General features: G+C 35.9%; 2 protein-coding genes across 4 annotated transcripts in view; one reads left to right on the top strand and one right to left on the bottom strand.

The window, feature by feature from the left end:
* Window positions 1–9,224, bottom strand: part of LOC111149984 (doublecortin domain containing 1) — a 75,531-nt gene extending 66,307 nt beyond the window's left edge. Inside the window, exons 1-2 of the mRNA XM_022507282.1 lie at window positions 9,179–9,224; window positions 3,721–3,786 (exon numbers count right to left, since the gene is read on the bottom strand). The gene's annotated coding sequence lies outside the window, so the exon portion shown is untranslated. The remainder of the gene's footprint in view (window positions 1–3,720; window positions 3,787–9,178) is intronic.
* Window positions 9,225–9,288: 64 nt separating this feature from the next.
* The window catches only part of LOC111149983 (DnaJ heat shock protein family (Hsp40) member C24), a 64,190-nt gene continuing 54,220 nt past the window's right edge, over window positions 9,289–19,258 (top strand). For 2 of the 3 annotated variants that reach the window (XM_022507281.1, XM_022507279.1), the window contains exons 1-2: window positions 9,335–9,389; window positions 10,173–10,316. In XM_022507281.1, the coding sequence (XP_022362989.1) occupies window positions 10,206–10,316 (111 nt within the window). In that variant the 5' untranslated portion in view covers window positions 9,335–9,389; window positions 10,173–10,205. Of the gene's footprint in view, window positions 9,390–10,172; window positions 10,317–19,258 lie in introns of all 3 variants that reach the window. The other variant, XM_022507278.1, reaches the window with a different exon arrangement.

Here is a 19,258-nt window from a genome sequence, read left to right as displayed (position 1 = left end):
ATGTGTATGTATGTGTATATATGTGTGTGTATATGCATATATATACATACACATATATGTGTATTATACACACACACACATATATATACACACATATTTATATACACATACACTATATAAATATATATAATAAAATATAAAATAAGGAGAATGATTCCTAAGACACATAAACAAATTCATTTTTGATTTATAATCATATTATCATATAGATTATGAGCTTCATAAATAAAGATGGATCCAGGAAGCCATGCCTCTCTGAAAGATGTATGCTATGCAGCAACCACACCAGAAAGGTAAAAAAGACAGGACTAAAGCAAGACACAGTATCATTAGTAAAATGAAATTCAACGCCATTCATTAAGTATGTACTAATAACCAACTAAAATCTACGATTAGTGGGATATCAAAATATAAATTAATTTGCTTTGGTAAAATTAATCCAAATATATTTCTAATCATTTCAAATGGTATAAGCTTGTCAATTCTCCTTGTACTAAATATTATTATCTAGTTTCTGGATCAATCTTTGCTCCAAAACTCCAAGGCTGGGAACCAAGTAAGAGCACGTGAGTCCTAACAACAGCTAAAGCAAGACACTTTTGGTAAATAGCATTTACCAAGACACATGGTAAATAGCATTTACCATGAACTGGGGCCAAAAGAATTGTTATAGAGTACGTAGAAAAATCTTCTTTTACATCTTGTTATACTTTTTTATCTTACTTCTTTTGCCGGATTACCTGACTTTAACCTAGGACTAACATAAGATCTTTTTCTAAGTATATCTTTCATTGTACTGATATATCTAAATATTGTATGTATGCATATCAACAAATTCACTATCTCATTTTTTAAAGGTTTTTTTTTTTTAAGATTTTATTTATTTATTTGACAGAGATCACAGGTAGGCAGAGAGGCAGGCAGAGAGAGAAGAAGGGAAGCAGGCTCCCTGCTGAGCAGAGAGCCCCATGCGGGGCTCGATCCCAGGACCCTGGGATCACGACCCGAGCCAAAGACAGAGGCTTTAACCCACTGAGCCACCCAGGTGCCCCTAAAGGTTTTATTTTTAAGTAATCTCTACACCTAACATGGGGTTCAAACTCACAATCCTGAGATCAAGGGTCACATGCTCTACCAACTGAACCAGCCAAGCATCCCCACCATCTCATTTTTTAAATTAGATTTTTAAAATGCTGAATTTAAATGATATATGTACATTGTACTATGGAATAATTTTTCCTTTTCTTGTACTGAAATAGGAAAAGTGATTTACATTACTCCAAATCAAACTAAAAACTAAAAATTAATATTCAGAGACCAATACTACAGATCAGGATTTATACCACAAAGACAAAAATCATATAGTCTTTCAAATTAATATATCTGACTGTCTTTCTCTAATGCTCCTGCTTCACCTGCAGCACATCAGACAAGGTAATAATTTATGATAATCATATGAAAATATACAATTAATATTCATCACCTCTCATTCCTCATCACTTTAGATGATCAGTAATGCAGAGTGAAAATGCTGTCAGATTTCTAATTGCTTTGTAATGGGCTTGAAACAGGGAAATCATTAAAGGCAAACAATCTGTCATTTGTCTGTTACTTTATCTATCACACAAAAAAACTCATTAAAGAAATTGCTAATGAACTACAAAAGACTATACTCATGGTGCTTCTACAGTAGATTAACAAGTATTACTATGAATTGCTTCAAATATTTTAAAAATATGATATTTTCCAGAAATTCATCAGAAAAAACATCTATCTTCAGTATATTTTTTAAGCCATGTGGTTTCATTATTTTGGCATCTAATCCGTCATTGCAGAAGTCCCTTTAGCATATAAGATTTGTTTTTCATCAGTCTCTAAATATTCAACTGAAAGGTTGCAAGAAGAAGCTGAAATGCTAAATGTGTTTATTACTAGTAAACTGACACAAGTAAAAAAATAGTACTATAGTAACTCTAATGCTAAGTAAAGCATATATTTCAAAATTTGATTTTTACCCTCATATCTCCATGGATTTTGAACTGTTGAAGTTGCAATGTTTCATTCATCTTAATGCTATCATTATGTGAAAATTACATTCAACTATTAAAATTGACCATAATATTATGAAACTCTGCATAACATAAACTAATTTGAAATTTTGAAGATATTAACCAGTATTAAAATGTTTCATAATATTACATCAAATAATTTTAGAGGGGAACAAATAATTTCTTTTAATGACATCAAATTTTATGTCTTTATCTGTGCTACCTTTCTATATGAGATACCTAGTATTTAAAAAAAAAAACAAAACAAAACTGTAGGGACATTGGGGTTGCTCATTCAGTTAGACATCTGCTTTCAGCTCAGATCATGATCCCAGAGTCTTGGGATCAGGTCCTGCATCAGGCTCCTTGCTCAGCAGGGAGCCTGCTTCTCCCTCTGCCTGCTACTTCCCCTGCTTGTACTCTGTCTCACTCTCTCTCTCTGACAAATAAATAAATAAAATCTTTAAAAAATAAATAAAATTAAAAATCTATAATAATAACACTAATCTAGGTTTATAAACAAAGAGGTACATGAACAAAAAACCTAGTAATGTTTTGTTGGGTATACAGTCCAGTTGCATTTTATTTTTGAAAAAAATATGAGAGTGACCATGTTTTTCATTATGCTAATGATGAACAGAATCATGAATTTCTTTCCTACAACAAAAACAAAAGAATCTTAGTAATAAAGTCAAGCTTTTAAAAATAGGTAGGTCTATTCATATCTATTGGAATATACACAAATTTAAAAACCTAAATGCAATGGCATGTTCAGATGGGTGCCATGGTTGAATATTGGAGTTAATTCCAAGCTAACTTCAAAAGGTTCCATAACACTCTGGAAACATCTTCATTATACTCTCTAATTGACTTAAACAGACTTCATATCAACTGTTTAACACATTTTAACCTACAAATTAACACCCCTTGATCATTCAGATTAACCTTCTACTGTGAGTCAATTACATGACTAAAATAAACTTTAAAAAATTCAGTTTAAAAAAACTAAAACAGAGAAGGAAAAATGCTTTAAAACAAGGATATAAATGTACATTATGACATGGTTGAAACAGATAATCACAAGGTTTAAAATTTCAAGGTAATTGGAAAGCTCATAGAAAAACCACAATGATCATAAAAAGAAAGAGAAAGGGGTAAAGAAGTGAATGGGGGAAGGAGTGCCCAGGTGGCTCAGTAGGTTAAGCATCGGGTTTTGGATGAGGACATGATCTCAGGATCCTGGGAGGCTCAGGTCATGGTACTGGGGTCCTGGGATCGAACCCCTAGGATGGGCTTCCTGCTTAGTGGGGAGTCTGCTTCTCCCTCTACCCCTACAAGCTTTGTTCGTGGCCTCTCTCTGTCAAACCAGTAAATGAAATAAAATTTAAAAAGTTTTTTAAAAAAGAAGTGAATGAGGGAAATAAGTTTGGTATTTATTATGATTCCTAAAAAGAAACAGAAAATGGATTATAGACGGTATCTTTAATAGGTTCATGGGAAGATGAAAACATCAAACGTAAAAATGTAGTAAGACAAGAACAAAAATTCCAGGTAAGATAAAAACCTCTAAAAGTTCTGAAACAAGATTGGAGGTTGAAAGAACAATGACACAACTGAAGTCAAAAAACAAGAAAAACACAGCAATAGGCTTGGTGTCAGCAAAAGTATTTACCTCTTTGTCTCTCCTGCTTAGTGCACTGCCTTGCTCACATTCATGAATTTTCACTGATGATTACCACTGAAAAGAAAAAAGAGAGAAGAGATCAAGGGAAGACAATGAGTAAGGGGCAAAACACAAAAATGAAAAAACATCTCTATTTTTTTTTTTTTAAGATTTCACTTATTTATTTGAGACAGAGAGCAGGAGCGGTGGGGAGGGGCAAAAACAGACTCCCCACTGGATGCAGGGCTCTTTCCCAGGGCCCTGGGATCATGACCCTGAGCCAAAGGCAGACACTTAACCCACTGAGCCGTCCAGGTGCCCCTGAAAAACTATTTCTAAAAGATGAGGTAGGATTGTTCAATAGGGCTGATTCTCAACACCATCTAAAGCTTTATGACAACATGTCAAAAAAGAAAAAAAGATGTTTTTCTAATTCTAACCATTCATTTCTCCCTTCCATTAAAACCTAATACTTCAATATTTAAAACTTAATACTTCCATGCATCTCTCTGGATTAGTCTCATTTGAGTCAAGGATTTCAGTCTTTGAGGAAATCTGCCTTACTCTATTCACATAACTATAAATTAGTAACTGTCACAGCACCTGCATTTCCTCTGGCACAGCACTTCCTACAGTTACTTCAGTTGCTTCTTAAACTCTAAGCTTTTACAAGGGCTACAGCCAACTCTCTTGTGTCTCTTGTAACAAAGCATAGGACACATAGTAGACACAGAAGAAGTGGTTTGTTGATTGAATGAGTAAGTGAGTGAAGGCTCTATCTGTACTCTGTGCATATATGTGTGCGTGCCTTTATCTCATCAGTAGCTAATTCTTGATGGTTTTCATATCCTCTGAGTAGATTTTAAGTTGGAGCATCTAAGAAGCAAGCATCTAAGTTCAGAACATAACCATAATATTTTATGGTACCTAAAGACAGATACAGCTTAGTTCCCTGACGTGAAAATCCTAAAAACTCAGAGAAAATTAAAGAACAGTTGGTAATGAAACCAGTAGAAAGAGCCAAGTAAATATAAATATAATAATAGTATAAAAATAACAGAACTACACTGTATGTATTACAAATATTATCCATCAATAAGAAGCACAATTTACTGGTAAGATCTCAAATTAAGAATTTATTAATGTGTGGTACACATTAGTTAATGGGCAGACAAGTACTAAAGTGATAAATTGAGTACAGATTGATTTTTGCCATCACTACAACTAAGGGTCTTAAATCCCTGCTATATCTATACTATAATAACCATACTTATATCTATATCAATATCTACATTTAACTCTACTTGATCAATCACCTTAATTACTTTTGGTCAGTCATCTTGAAATTAAATATTTAATGTATGCCTATCTTGTTTTTGTTAAATATTCATGACATGGGAATTAAGATGTTTTTGTCCAGGGGCACCTGGGTAGCTCAGTGGGTTAAAGCCTCTGCCTTCAGCTCAGGTCATGATCCCAGGGTCCTAGGATCGAGCCCCGCATCGGGCTCTCTGCTCCACAAGCAGCCTGTTTCCTCCTCTCTCTCTGCCTGCCTCTCTGCCTACTTGTGATCTCTGTCAAATAAATAAATAAAATCTTCAAAAAAAAAAAAAAAGATGTTTTTGTCCATGCTTTTAATTTATCCACAAACTATATAGTTCAACAACGTTTGGGTTTGGGGATCATTTTTCCAACTCAATAGTTTGTAGCTTTCATTTGCTCTGTTTGGAAATTCCTAAAATAAAGCTATGAATTCTTAATGTTCTCCTACTCAAAACTCAGCAACAAATTTTTCACTATTAATTATAATAATAATAAAAGCTAACCTTTCCTGAGTATTTACTACTTTTAGCATTATTATCTTATTGAATCCTCACAACAAACCTAGAGGGAGATACTATTGCTATCCTTTTTTTACAGAGAAAGAAACCAAGGCACAGAGATAAGTTAACTTAAAATGTTCACATAACCAGTAAGAGACAGAGTCTGGATTCAAATCTATGCAGTCTGACTCTATCTAGACTTCATGCTCTTTTTTTTTTTTTTTTTTTTTTTTTTTTTAAAGTAGGCTCCACACCCAGTGCTGATAACAGGGCCCAAACTCAAAGCCCTGAGATCAAGACCTGAGGTGAGATCAAGAGCCAGATGCTTAACTGACTGAGCCACCCAGGCACCCTAGACTTCATGCTCTTAACCATTATGCTAACATAGTTTATATTTCTGCTGTTAGTTTTATATAAAATGGATAAATTGCCTTCTTAAAATAAGATAATGAGAAACATATCATAGATACACATCATTAGCACTTCAGAGATATTGCACAGTAGCTGGCGCTTAGCTTCTCTGAGAGGTGTCCCTGCCCTCACAGAACTTATGGAATTAGGGAATCAGAACTAATGTCCAAAATGTATCATAGTATCCTGTGGGATAGGACAGGTACAGATGAGGAGGACATACAGGACTGGCTATGAAATCTTGAGAGGAGGAACTAATTTCTAAGGACTGAGTCAGCATAAAAGGCTTGATGGAAGAGATGGGTCTGAAAGAGGGATAAAATTGATAGGTGGAAGCAAAGAGCAAAAGTGGTATAAGCCAGGAGAACCACCTGATCAAAATTATGGATGAAGTATCAAGAAAAAAATCCCACTGTTTAAAGGTTTCATGTACGGAGGTAACAGGCGATGAGGCTGGAAAACTAAGAAATTTGGGAGGTAAGTGAATGCCAGGTTAAAGAGTTAGGATTTTATCCTCTACTTTATTTATCTACCTACTTTTTAAAGTAAGATTTACACCTAATGTGGGGCTTGGACTCATGACCCTGAGATCAAGAGCAAGATGCTTTACTGATTGAGCCAGTCAGGCACCTCAAGACATTATCCTTTAGACATGGCCTGTTTGATACAGCAGTCACTAGTTAGATGTGGCTATGGAGCACTTAAGATATGGCAAGTCCAAACTGAATGAGCTGAATAGGTAAAGTACATAGGTGAAATATACTAAATCTTTAAAGATTTAGTATGAAAAACTGTAAGATATCTCATTAATAATTTCTACATTGACTATATTTGGAAATAATCATACTCTGATATATTTGGGTTAAATAAAATATATTATTAAAATTCGTTTCATCTGTTCTTTTTACTTTCCTAATGTGGCTACTGGGAAATTTAAAATCATACATGTGGTTCATATTTGTAGCTTACACCATATTTCTATTGGGCAATAATGCTCTAGAAAATGAAAAATGAAGATAAATGATCAGAGATTCGTGTAAAAAGTATTTTAAGAAGTTTCTTCTGGTATGAGTAAAATCAGACTGTAAGACCACTGATCTGGTTTTTCAATAAGCCTATGGCAGGAGAAGAAAAAACAAAACCAAGATAACAGTGAAGTGGGATTGCTATAGCTTAAAAGATACTAAAGAGAACAATCAAATGTGCTATGTAGGGGCTCCTGGGTGGCTCAGTGGGTTTAGCCTCTGCCTTCGGCTCAGGTCATGATCTCAGGGTCCTGGGATTGAGCCCCACGTTGGGCTCTCTGCTCAGCGGGGAGCCTGCTTCCCCCCCCACTCTCTCCCTGCCTCTCTGCCTACTTGTGATCTCTCTCTGTCAAATAAATGAAATCTTAAAAAAAGAAAATGTGCTGTGTAGCCTATATTTGGATCATGATTCAAGCAAACCAATCATAAAAAGACATTTCTGAGACAATTAAGCAAATGTAAATAGAGACTAGGTATGGTCAATGAATTATTGATTGTTTCAGCAGAATAATGACATTATGGAGATGAAAGAAAAAGTTGCATACTAAAGTATGCTTTATTGATAAGAGCTAAAGGATGTCGAGATGAAATGACTGAACACTTGGTAACTGCTGGGGGAGAAAAAGGTGTACCTCTTACTATCCACATCTAAATAAATACATACATATACACGGCACACACACACACACACACACCCACACACACACACACACACACACAAATATGAAAAAAATGAATTGAGAAAATTGAGATCAGACTTTCCAGAATTCGGCTAAAAAAAGGGAATAAAAGAGGAAACACAATACCCTAAGGAATCATAAATCAAAGTACTGTGCTCTTGCTGTAAAAACTGGAGGATCTGAGCATAACTATCTATGAGGAAGGTGTAAGCTGTGGAAGGGGGCGGTATTTGAGGGTAAAAAGTTCAGGGGGGTGTCATTCGGTACACGAAACTATTCAGAACAACACTCAATTCTGTCATTTAACACATCCCCATAGGGCCACACAAAAGGTACGAAGGTATGTTGGAACCAGGACTAAAATCAGATCCTCTGACTTAGCATAAGGCTCTTTGTGCCTAATTTTAAACATGACAAAATTCTATGGAGAACCCAACTGATACTTTTTGCTTTAGATCTTCTTACGCCATTCAGTTATTCTTCATACCATCCTTAACTAACTGACCATAATAACATATTTTGTTTTATGTACTTAGGTTTATCTTGACTGCTTCTCAAACGGAGATTCCGTAGAAGAGAGAGAAAAAAAGGAAGGAAAGCAAATTGAAGCAGTAATAACAGAACTCTCTGAACATCTACAAGTGAAATTTAAATCACGCTACCAAAATACAAGACGCAGTAACACCTCTGGAAACAGTGCAAGGAAGAGAGGTCAATGTAAGGCAGTTAGTACAGAGAAGAGATAATAAAAGGGAACAGAAGGAAAGGGAGAGGCGAGAAGGAAAAAAAAAAAACAAAAACACAAAGAAAAATCTAACAAAAAACCTACCAGTGCCCATTTGCAGGGCCCAGCAACTCCTCTGAGGCAGTGATATTTTTCCTTTTCCTAAGCTTGAAGGATAGCCTGGCGTCCCTGGTCATAGGCACACTTACTAAGAGTCCTGTTTGCTGCTAGACAATTAGCTTTGGGGCCTTGATCCTTAGTTTGTTTCCTCATCAGCCAAATGAGAATATTAACACCCGCCTTACTAGCTTCACTGGGTTGAAGTGAAAGGGAAGCAAGACAGTACGTATGAAAAGACTGAAAAGTTATAGCTTGCTAAGATCATCTACAAGAAATAATTAAGGTGAACATCTTTTCCAGAAAAAAAAAAATATTAAAACTGGGGGGAAAAAAAACAAACAAACCTTCAATCGGTATAGGTTTTCTCTTAATTTTCGAATAAGAGCGTTCTAAGGGAAGTATAGAGACCGCGGAAGAATTAGATCTCCTCCTGCTTCACAGGCGCCTACCCCACCACTTCCCCCATCCCCCTCTCCTGTCAGAGAACCGTCACCAACCGCGAAAGGTTTGGGAGCAGGGTAGGGTAAGCGGAGGAAGCTTTGGGGAAAGCTGAGGGAGCCCTGGGCGCATGGGAGAGGGTTGGTGCTCGCTGAGGGAGAGAAGAGACGTCACAGTCTCGGAGCTGGGACTAGAGATAGTTAGAATGAAGCGAAGGACACCTTTTTCCACAGCTGGGGCACTTACTGCTTGGTACTCCTTGGAAGGCAAGACTGGTTACCATAGCGACCGCGTCCAGGAGGGCGGAGCGTCTCTTGCGTTGGGTGCCTCGGTCACAAGGGCTCGACGAGAAACGCCGTCACGTCAGGTCCATGACTTCCGGCGGAAGAAGAAGCCGGTTCCGGGTTTTGGCCGACTGCAGGCGAGAAGTATGTGGTGAGGACTCTCTGAAAGTTTGGTAAGTTTGATAAGTTTGATATCGAGTAAAGCCATGAGAGGGTAGCATCCTGGGGCTGGGCGGTACAGCCGAAATGAATACAGTGGATTCCCAGGTCGCAATTTTGAGCCCCCCACCCCACCCCTGGTCTCTTGAAGTTCACAGCTGTGGGAAGATGTTGTTTGATTTTGGGGGCTCCTGGCGAGGTCTCCTCTGTAATCTAGAGGGCTGGAGTATCCTCCTATGAGCAGTTTCGGGTTCTCTTTCTTTGTAAGCGCCAGTAACCGAGGTGTTCGTGCTACCTGCCCGAGCTGTTCCCATAGTATTCTTTTAAGGTAATCTGGAAGAAATGTGAGCTGGAAACATTAAGAGGAATGCTCCCAAATTCATTTTAATTCTTTGCTGTTTTGTTTTGCTTTTAACTTTTTTTAAAGTTTTGTAAACATTTATTAAATTCCTTTTATTGTGTTTAGCATTTATTATATGCGGCTTTTACCGCGCGACTAGCAGAAATACTCTCAGAGGTCATCCACCGCTTTCGTTCATTTTCGAATTCTAATTAATTAATGCTATTGTAATTTATTAATTTAAGGTATAAGCGTATATCATGAAACGTGTAACAGATTTCCCATACTTGTCTGTATATTTAAACATGAAATTCTTGGGGCTTTAAAAATGAGGATATATGTTTCATCAAGTTTGCCTTTTAATCCTGATTTAGTCAACTATTAAATAACTTAAGAAAGTACTTGCTTATTTCTTCAATCCTGCAAACTGTAATGAATTGTCAATATTTTTATTCAGCTGATTTGAGAAGGCGCACTTCTTGTTCAATGGATGATGGCATTTGAGCAGATCCCAAAAAAGGATTGGTACAGCATTCTGGGGGCAGACCCATCTGCCAGTGTGTCAGACCTAAAACAAAAGTATCAAAAACTCATATTAATGGTAAGTGTTTTCTTGCAGATTTAAGTCATGGGGAGAAAACAGTTTTTTGTTGTTGTTGTTTTTTTAATGTGACCAGAGATTTAGGTTTCTATAAAATGAATGGGAATATCAAAGCAGGAATTAGGGTATTAATGTGGTTAATTGAAAGTTTCAGTAACATTGTAAAAACAAATTTTATTTTTTATTTTTAAATTTGAGGTGGGAAAACATGGTGGCTTGGAGCAGGAGATCTTAGTCATGCTGGTTGAGTTAGAATCCAGACTCTACCACTAATTGTGGGAACTTGGGGCAAGTTACTTTCCCATGTATGTGCCTCAGAGAGAATGAAATGGAAAAGTCCAAGTAAAATGCTTAGACATATGTCATGTAATAAGTAGTGTTAGTTATCTAGTTACCGCTAGCTACATGTGTCTATTGAACACATGAAATGTGACTAGTCCAAAATGAAATTTCTAATAAATGTAAAATAACATTGAAGACTTAGTACAAAAAGAAAATATAAAATAATTTAAACTTTATGTTGATTACATGTTGAGGTGATAATATTTTGGGTTTATTTTATTTTATTTTGCATATTTGGTACATAATATATGCACATATATTTCCATATGGTATAATTATATTATCAAAATGGATTTAATCTGCTTTTTACTCTTTTAACAAAGCATTTGTGGCTTATATTTGTACTTTTTGTTATGTTTTTATTAAATGGTGCCAGTTTAGGCCATTTATACACTGTTTTTCTTCTGATTCCATTCTTTGGTGAAATGAGTTGTGGTATTTATATAGTATCTTTCTGGACTGTTACTTTAACTTTTTTTCAACCTGTATTGCAATGTGTCTTAAGTCAATATCAGTAATTCTTTAATGGTTTCCAATTAACCCAGTTTACAAAAGGGGTAGAGGACTGTTACTTGTATAGCATTAGTTGTTTCTATAGTTTTTGTCAAATAGATCCGAGATTTTGCCAAAACTGTTAGTGTTTGTTATGAGAGATGTAGATGTTTTACTGTCAGGAATGTGTTAATAAAGCCTTCTTTAGAAATCTTTAAGATTTCTTTTGTCTCAGAATTTTTAGGATTTCTCTGAGTAAAGTCAAGTAGACTTGATTGAAAACTTTTTCCTAATACTGAATCATCCTTGTGCCTCATTTAAACTGAGAGATAAGGCTGGAGAAGTAGACTGGGTCTAGATCATCCAGGCCATTTAGGCCATGTCGACCTTTAATTTGGCAAGGAGAAGCCATTTACACCTAATACGGTAGAATCTGCCAAACACCAAATGAATCAATCATTTTGCATACCCTTCTGTAATGTATGAGAGAGTTCCATTTGCTCTAGATCTTCACCAACATTTGATGCTATTTGTCTCTTTCATCTATTGGGGGTTTCTCAATTTTGCCACCATTGATGACATTTTGGACAGGATAATTCTTTGTTTTGTGGGGCTGTCCCGTGCCTTATAGGATGTTTAGCAACATTCTAGATGCCTGTAACAACTAAAAATGCCTGCTGGGGGTCAAAATTGCCAACTCTCCATCCAGTTGAGAATCACTGCACAATTCTGTATTTATAGTGATCTCTCAAGTGGTTGTATTTTGTATTTCTCTGATTAATGATCTTAAGCACTTTTAAATGTTATTAGTCATTTGTATAATTATCTTTTCTGAAGTGTCTTTTTAAAAAATTAAGTACATTCTTGATCTTGTGTATGGTATACCTTGTGTATATTTTCTCCTAATCTGTGGCTTGCCAGCTCATTTTCTTAGTGGTGTTTTTGCACCACTGTAGTGCATAAGCAGAAGATTTTTGTTTTGGTGAAATACTATTTATCACATGTTTGTTTTTTGATTAGTGCTTTCTGTATTTTTAAGAAGGTCATGAAAATGTTTTTCTCTATTAGCTTATAGTTTGCTTTTACCTTTAGACCTCTGACTTTTTTGGTAAGGTTTATTTATTTGAGAGACAAAGAGTGAGAAAGAGAGAGCAAGCATTAGCAGGGAGAGGGGCAGAGGGAGAAGCAGGCTCCCCGCTGAGCAGTGAGCCCAATGTGGGACTTGATCCCAGGACCCTGAGATCATGACCTGAGCTGAAGGCAGACACTTAATCGACTGAGCCACCCAGGCATCCCTTAACCTGTGACCCTTTTGTATATGGTGTGAGGGGGGGGAGGTCCCCCCTCCCCCCTCCCCGTGCAAAATGGATATCCAGCTGTTCACTTATTGCAAAGATTTTCTTCTTTGTGTTGTTTTGTCAATGTCTTGGCAGTGGGGGAATCTCTTTCTAGATTCTATTTTGTTTGGTATATTTGTCTGTCCTTTTACTAATATCTCTGTCTTGATTACTGTAGTTTTATAGTCTATTTCAAAGTCAATGTGATGTTAAGTTCTCTAACTTTATCCTCTTCTCAAGTTTATTCTGGTTATTTTGGTTTGTTTGCTGTCCATAGAAATTTAGAATCAGCTCCTAAATTTCCATTTAAAGAAATCCTGCTTGAATTTTATTTTATTTTATTTATTTATTTTTTTTTTTTAAAGATTTTATTTATTTATTTGACAGACAGAGATCACAAGTAGGCAGAGGCAGGCAGAGAGAGAGGAAGGGAAGCAGGCTTCCCGCTGAGCAGAGAGCCCGAGGCGGGGCTCAATCCCAGGACCCTGGGATCATGACCTGAGCTGAAGGCAGAGGCTTTAACCCACTGAGCCACCCAGGCGCCCCTCCTGCTTGAATTTTAATTATGACTGTATTGACCATTTGGCAGATTGGACATTTAACAATACTGTGTCTTCTAACCCATGAATATATTGTCTCTCCATTACATAAATTATCTTTAATTTCATTCAGAAATATTTTGTAGCTTCCAGTGTAGTACTACACATTGTATTTATTTCTAGTTTTTTGGTGTTTTTGGTTCTATTGTAAATGGTTATTTTTTTAAATTTTATTTCCTAATTATTGATTGATAGCATATAGAGCTATAGTTTATTTTTATTTTATTTATTTGAGAGATAGAGCATGCAGGGCAAAGAGGAGCCAGGAGGAGAGGGAGAATCTCAAGCAGACTCCCTGCTGAGTGTGGAGCCTCGCATTGTGGGGCTTGATCCCATGATCATAAGATCATGACCTGAGCCAAAAAATCAAGTCAGCCACTTAACCAGCTGAGCCATCCAGGCACCCCAGAAGTATACCTTTTTTTTTTTTTTTTAAGATTTTATTTATTTGACAGACAGAGATCACAATTAGGCAGAGAGGCAGGCAAGGCAGAGAGAGAGGAAGGGAAGCAGGCTCCCTGCCGAGCAGAGAGCCCGATGCAGGACTCGATCCCAGCACCCCGGGATCCTGACCTGAGCCGGAGGCAGAGGCCTTAACCCACTGAGCCACTCAGGCGCCCCGTATACTTTATTTTTATATACTGATCTTGTATCCCACAATCTTGCTAAATTTGCTTGCTAGTTGTCTCAGAACTGTCTTTGTAGATTCCTTAGAGTTTTCTACCAACACAGGTATGCCACTTGGCAACTAAAGAGAGCTTGAATTCTTTCTGTAATTCATACGCTTTATATTTCTTTTTCTTGCCTTACTGCTCTAGTAATGTACTTCTATTACAGTGTTCAGTTGAAGTGGTGAGAGGAAATATCCTTGTGTTTTTCCTGATTTTAGAGAGATAACTTTCAGTATTTTACCATTAAGTTTATTATTAGCTGCGTGTTTTTTTTTTTAGATGCCATCTTTCAGGTTGGGGGTATTATTCCTATTCCTAGTCAGCTAAGAGTATGTATCATGAGTGAGTATTGAACTTTGCTAGTTGTTTTTTTTTTTTCCCCACATTTATTGAAGTCTGTAGTATTTATTTTCCTCCTTTAATGTATATGTACTGAATTACATTGGTATTTCTTATGTTAAACCTGTTTTGCTTTCCTAAGATAAACAAATCTTATTTGTACATGAAGTATTATGCCTTTTATATATTGCAGGATTCCAGTTGTTATTTTGTTAAGGATTTTTATGTCTAGAGTCATATATATTCGTGTATTTTCCTTGTATGTCTTTGTCTAAATTTGGTATCACAGTTATGCTGACTCCATGCAATAATGGGGGAGTGATTCCCATTTTCTGTCTTTTCTGGAAGAGTTTGTATAAGAATGCTATTTCTTTTAAAAAAAATTTTTAATTGAAGTTTAGTTGACATAGTGTTACATAGTGATTAGACAATTCTATACATTATACAGTTGCTTACCACTGTAAGTGTGCTTACCATCTGGCACCATACAATGTTATGGGATTATTAACTATACTCCCTACACTGTATTTCTCATCCCTTTGACTTATTTATTTTATAACTGGAAGTTTGTGCCTCTTCATCCCCTTCTCTGTTGTGCCCATCATCCCCATTCATCTTTCCTCTGGCAACTACCAGTTTGTTCTGTGTATTTGAATCAGTTTCTGTTTGTTCATTTGTTTCTAGATTCTACATATAAGTGAAATCATATAGTTTTTGTCTCTGTGACTTGTTTCACTTAGCATAATAACCTCTAGGTCCATCTGTGTTGTTGAGAATGGCAGTATTTCATTCTTTTTTTAACAATTGGGTAATATTCCATTATTTATACACCACATTTTTATCCATTTGTCCATCGATGGACATTTGGGTTGCTTCTGTATCTTGGCTATTGTAAATAATGCTGCAGTAAACACAAGGGTGCATGTATCTTTTCAAATTAGTGTTTTCATTTTTAGGGGGTAAATATTTTAAGAATTTCTCCATTTCATTTAAGAAGTCAAAGTTACTATAATGTTCATACTATTTTCTTATTATCCTCTTACTACTGAAAGATTTGTAGTTATGTTTTCATTTTCATTATTTATATTGGTAATTTGTGGTTTCTATTTCTTTATTCCTGATCAGTCTTGCTAGAGGTTTAGACATTTTTTAAATCTTGGCCAAGAACCCACTTTTACTTTGTTGATTTTGTATTGTTTGTCTATTTCTCTTTATTTGATTTCTGCTTTTAATTTTATTTTATCTTTCTTCTACTTGCTCTTCGTTTTCTAGCTTATTAATGAAGAAAATTACATCTTTGATTGTACATGTATCTTCTCTTCTTATATAGCTATTTAAAGCTATAAATTTCTCTCTAAGCCTGACGTACTTCTTTAGCTTCATCCCACAAATTTTAATATGTGTATTTTCATTATCATTCAGCTCAAGATATTTTAAAATTTCTCCTGTAATAGTTTTCTTTGATCTGTGGATTACTAAGAGGTATATTGTTTAATTTCAAAACTGGAAAATACTTGTGTCTTTCTATTATTTCTAATTTAATTCTGTTGTGGTTGGAGTGTACTTGGTATGATTTCATGCCTTTGAAATGAACTAAAACTTTTTTTTTTTTTAATGATTTTTATTTATTTATTTGTCAGAAAGAGAGAGAGAGAGAGCACAGGCAGACAGAGTGGCAGGCAGAGGCATAGGGAGAAGCAGACTCCCCACAGAACAAGGAGCCCGATGTGGGACTCGATCCCAGGACGCTGGGATCATGACCTGAGCCGAAGGCAGCTGCTTAACCAACTGAGCCACCCAGGCGTCCCATGAACTAAAACTTTTTTTAATGGCCTAGCTTATTGTCTGTCTTGGTGAATGTTCCCACGCACTTGAAAAATGGGTGTTCTATCATTATGGAGTATGGTGTTCCTTAAGTGTCTATTAGGTTAAGTTGATACTGTAGTTCAAATACTCCATATACTTACTGATTTTTTGCCCACTTATTTTATCAGTTTCTGGGAGAAGGACATTTACATCTCTAACCATGATTATGGGTTTGTCTATTTTTCCATTAATTTTTGTTTCACTATTTTAAGATTGTCACTATTATTAGGTACATGTATATTTATAAGATGTATCTCTTCATGAATTTGAACCTTTGATCATTATAAAATTCCCTTCTCTGTATCTCATAGTATTCATCCTAAAGTCTACTTTGATATTAATATAGGTGCACAAGCCTTCTTATACTTAGCGTTTATATGATTTATCTTTTCCCATCCTTTCACTTTCATCCTGCCTCTTTTACGTTTAAAGAGTGTTTTGTTGATACACAGTGTAATTGGGGCCTTAAAAAAAATTCCAACTTGTCAGTCTCTGCCTTTTTATTGAGAGTGTTTAGTCCATTTAGGCAAAATGTTTACCATAGTATAGTTCACATCCATCACCTCACATAGCTACCTTTAACTGTGGGGTAAGAACTAAAGATGGGTGGACTCTCCTAGCAACTTTCAAGTCTACAGTTGTTACTAAATTCACCGTGCTGTGTACTAGATCCTCAGAATTTACTTGTCTTATAACTGGAGATTGTATTCTCTGACCCAAGATCTCATTTTCCCCACCCAGTATTTCATTTATCTTTGATGTAATTATTGACTGTGTTTGGGTTTAAATCTCTAATCTTCCTTTTTCCCCCTTTGGATTTGTCCTGTATGCTTTTTGTTCCTCTCTTTTGCCTTTATTACCATCTATTGGGTAAATCAAGTTTTTTTTATTATTCTGTTATTTCCTTTGTTGAATACTTAGTTATGCTTCTCTATGTGTTTTTAGTGGTTTTTCTAGAGATTAAATGTAATAATTTTAAGTGTTCACAGTTAAGCTTCAAAAAAATGTTATTACGCCACAGTGTAAGAACATTACAATAGCACACTTCATTTACTAACCTCCTTCCCCTTTGTTCTTATTTTCAAAGACAAGATAATGCTGTAAACTCTGTCATATAATACTATTTTAAATATTTCTACTCAGTATTCTTTTGAAGAGATTTATTGGTACGTATATATGTATCATACTTATTTTTTTCTGATGTTTCTATGTGGTATTACTTTCTTCCCATCTATGGAATTTTTTGCCTTCATTTTAAGATTTTTTTTATTTCCACTGGCTAGAGAACTATAGATCGACAAGGGTGGTTTTTTTTTTTTTCCTGGTTTAAAATCTTGTTTTAAATTGTTTCTGATGAGAATTCAGCTATAATTCATACCCTTGTTCCCTCCTTTTCAATGTATCTTTTTATCTCTGGTTGCATTCAAGATTCTCCCTTTATCTTTTGGTTTTAATGCTTTCTCTGTCATGTCCCTAAAATGTGGGTGTTTTTTGTGTTTATCTTTCCTAGGTTTTACTGAGTTTCTTTGATTTGTGGTTAATGCCTTTCTTTTGCTGCTTTTGGAATATTTTTAGCCATGTGTCTTCACGTTTTTTTCCTGCTCCATTCTTCCTCTCTTTTCTGTTTGGGTTTCCAAGTACATATATATTAGATTATACACAGTTATTGGATGCTCTATTCTTTTTTCCCCTGGTCTTTTTTTCTCTTTGTATTTCAGTTTGCATAATTTCACTGAACCTGTCTTCAAATTCACTGGTTTTATTTTTTCTCTACTGTGTCCATCTGCTGATAAACTCATTAAAGAAATTCTTAATCTCTGTTATCTAATTTTCATATCTGGCATTTCTCCTGTCTCCTTTCTTTATATAGTTTTCCTATGTCTTCCATCTTTTCACACATATTATGTACCACTTCCACTAGTTCATCTAATATACTTAACTCTAGTTATTTAATTTAATTAATTTATTTTATTTTTAATTAATTGTAGTTATTTTAAAGTCCTTGTCTGATAATTCTAACATCTAACCCAGAAAGGGTCTATATCCTTTCTTGATGGTGGACCACATTTTCTTGGTTCTTTGCACTGTCTTACCATTTTTTTGTTGAATGACAAAAATTGTTTATAAATGAAAAGTAGACATGGAAGTAAATGCTATCTGTATTCCTAGGCATGGGCATGCCCCTTCTATAAGGCAGCTTGTGTGGTGAGCTGAGATTGTTTTAGTTGTCATTGCTTTAGTGGTTCATTTCACCACAGGCTTTGGATGATTGGAGCAGGATCAGAACCATCCCTTTAGCAGAGCTTGAGTCCCATCAGGATTTGTCTCAGCTTTCCTGTCCTGTCTGTAGACTTCAGCAGGCCCCCTACATGTGAAGAGTGGTCTCTCTCATTCTCTTCCAGCGTTACTGTCTCTTTTAGCTTTGGATGACTGTTGTCTTGTATTCAGCTTGGAGGGTTTCTCTCAGTTCTCCAGGACTCCCCTCTAACTTTAGTGGGCCACTTGTGCCAGTGCCTCATGAGGTGACTCTTGGCCCTCCTGCCCTATCTCTGTTATTTCTTGTGACTACTTGACAAAGGCCTATGGGATAGAATTGGTGGGCAGGTACACAGTCTCTATACATTTGGTGCTTAGAGACTCTGTAGTCGGCCTTTAAAATTGATTAAAAAATTTATTTTCTTCTTATCTATGTCTGTGATGGCTTCCTGTTCCTACTGCTGTGCCAAAGATAAAACCAGTGATAGGTTTTTTCCTCTTTTGGGTAGGGTCTTTTCACTTTGAATTCAGATTCATTGGGTTTCATTGAGTTCTCAATTCCCTATTTAAAACAAAACAAAACAAAACAAAACACCAAAAAACAACTATGAGTTTGTGGGATATCTGGTTAGTTCTCCTGGATTATTCCTATCAGCATTAAAATGTACCATTATTTCTCCCATTTTTGGGGGGGTGGGGGAACAACCGTTTTCTCAACCCATTTCTGCCACTTGTTGCCCCAGCTCAGTGTTCTTTGTAGCAAAAACAGCAGTTCAAAATGTTTCTTTTTCCGTTTTACGATTTCTCTCTTTCCAGTGCTTTTAAACCTACTCTGGTGAGGCTTTACTCCCACCACTACACTGAAACTGCTCTTATCAAGATGGCCAGTGATAACCTGTAATGGAGAAAAACACAGTCCTTTGATACAGTTCTGTCACTAGAAGTGTGGATTTTCCACACATCATGTAATTTCCTACAACACCAGCAAGATTTCCCATTCTTCTTCTTTTTTTTTTTTAAAGATTTTATTTATTTATTTG

Source organism: Enhydra lutris, unplaced genomic scaffold (assembly GCF_002288905.1).
Source record: "Enhydra lutris kenyoni isolate GAN:26980312 unplaced genomic scaffold, ASM228890v2 scaffoldscaffold22, whole genome shotgun sequence".
In the NCBI taxonomy this organism is placed as follows: domain Eukaryota; kingdom Metazoa; phylum Chordata; class Mammalia; order Carnivora; family Mustelidae; genus Enhydra; species Enhydra lutris.
Note: the sequence above shows the minus strand (reverse complement) of the source record. Positions and strands in the feature narration are given on the sequence as shown.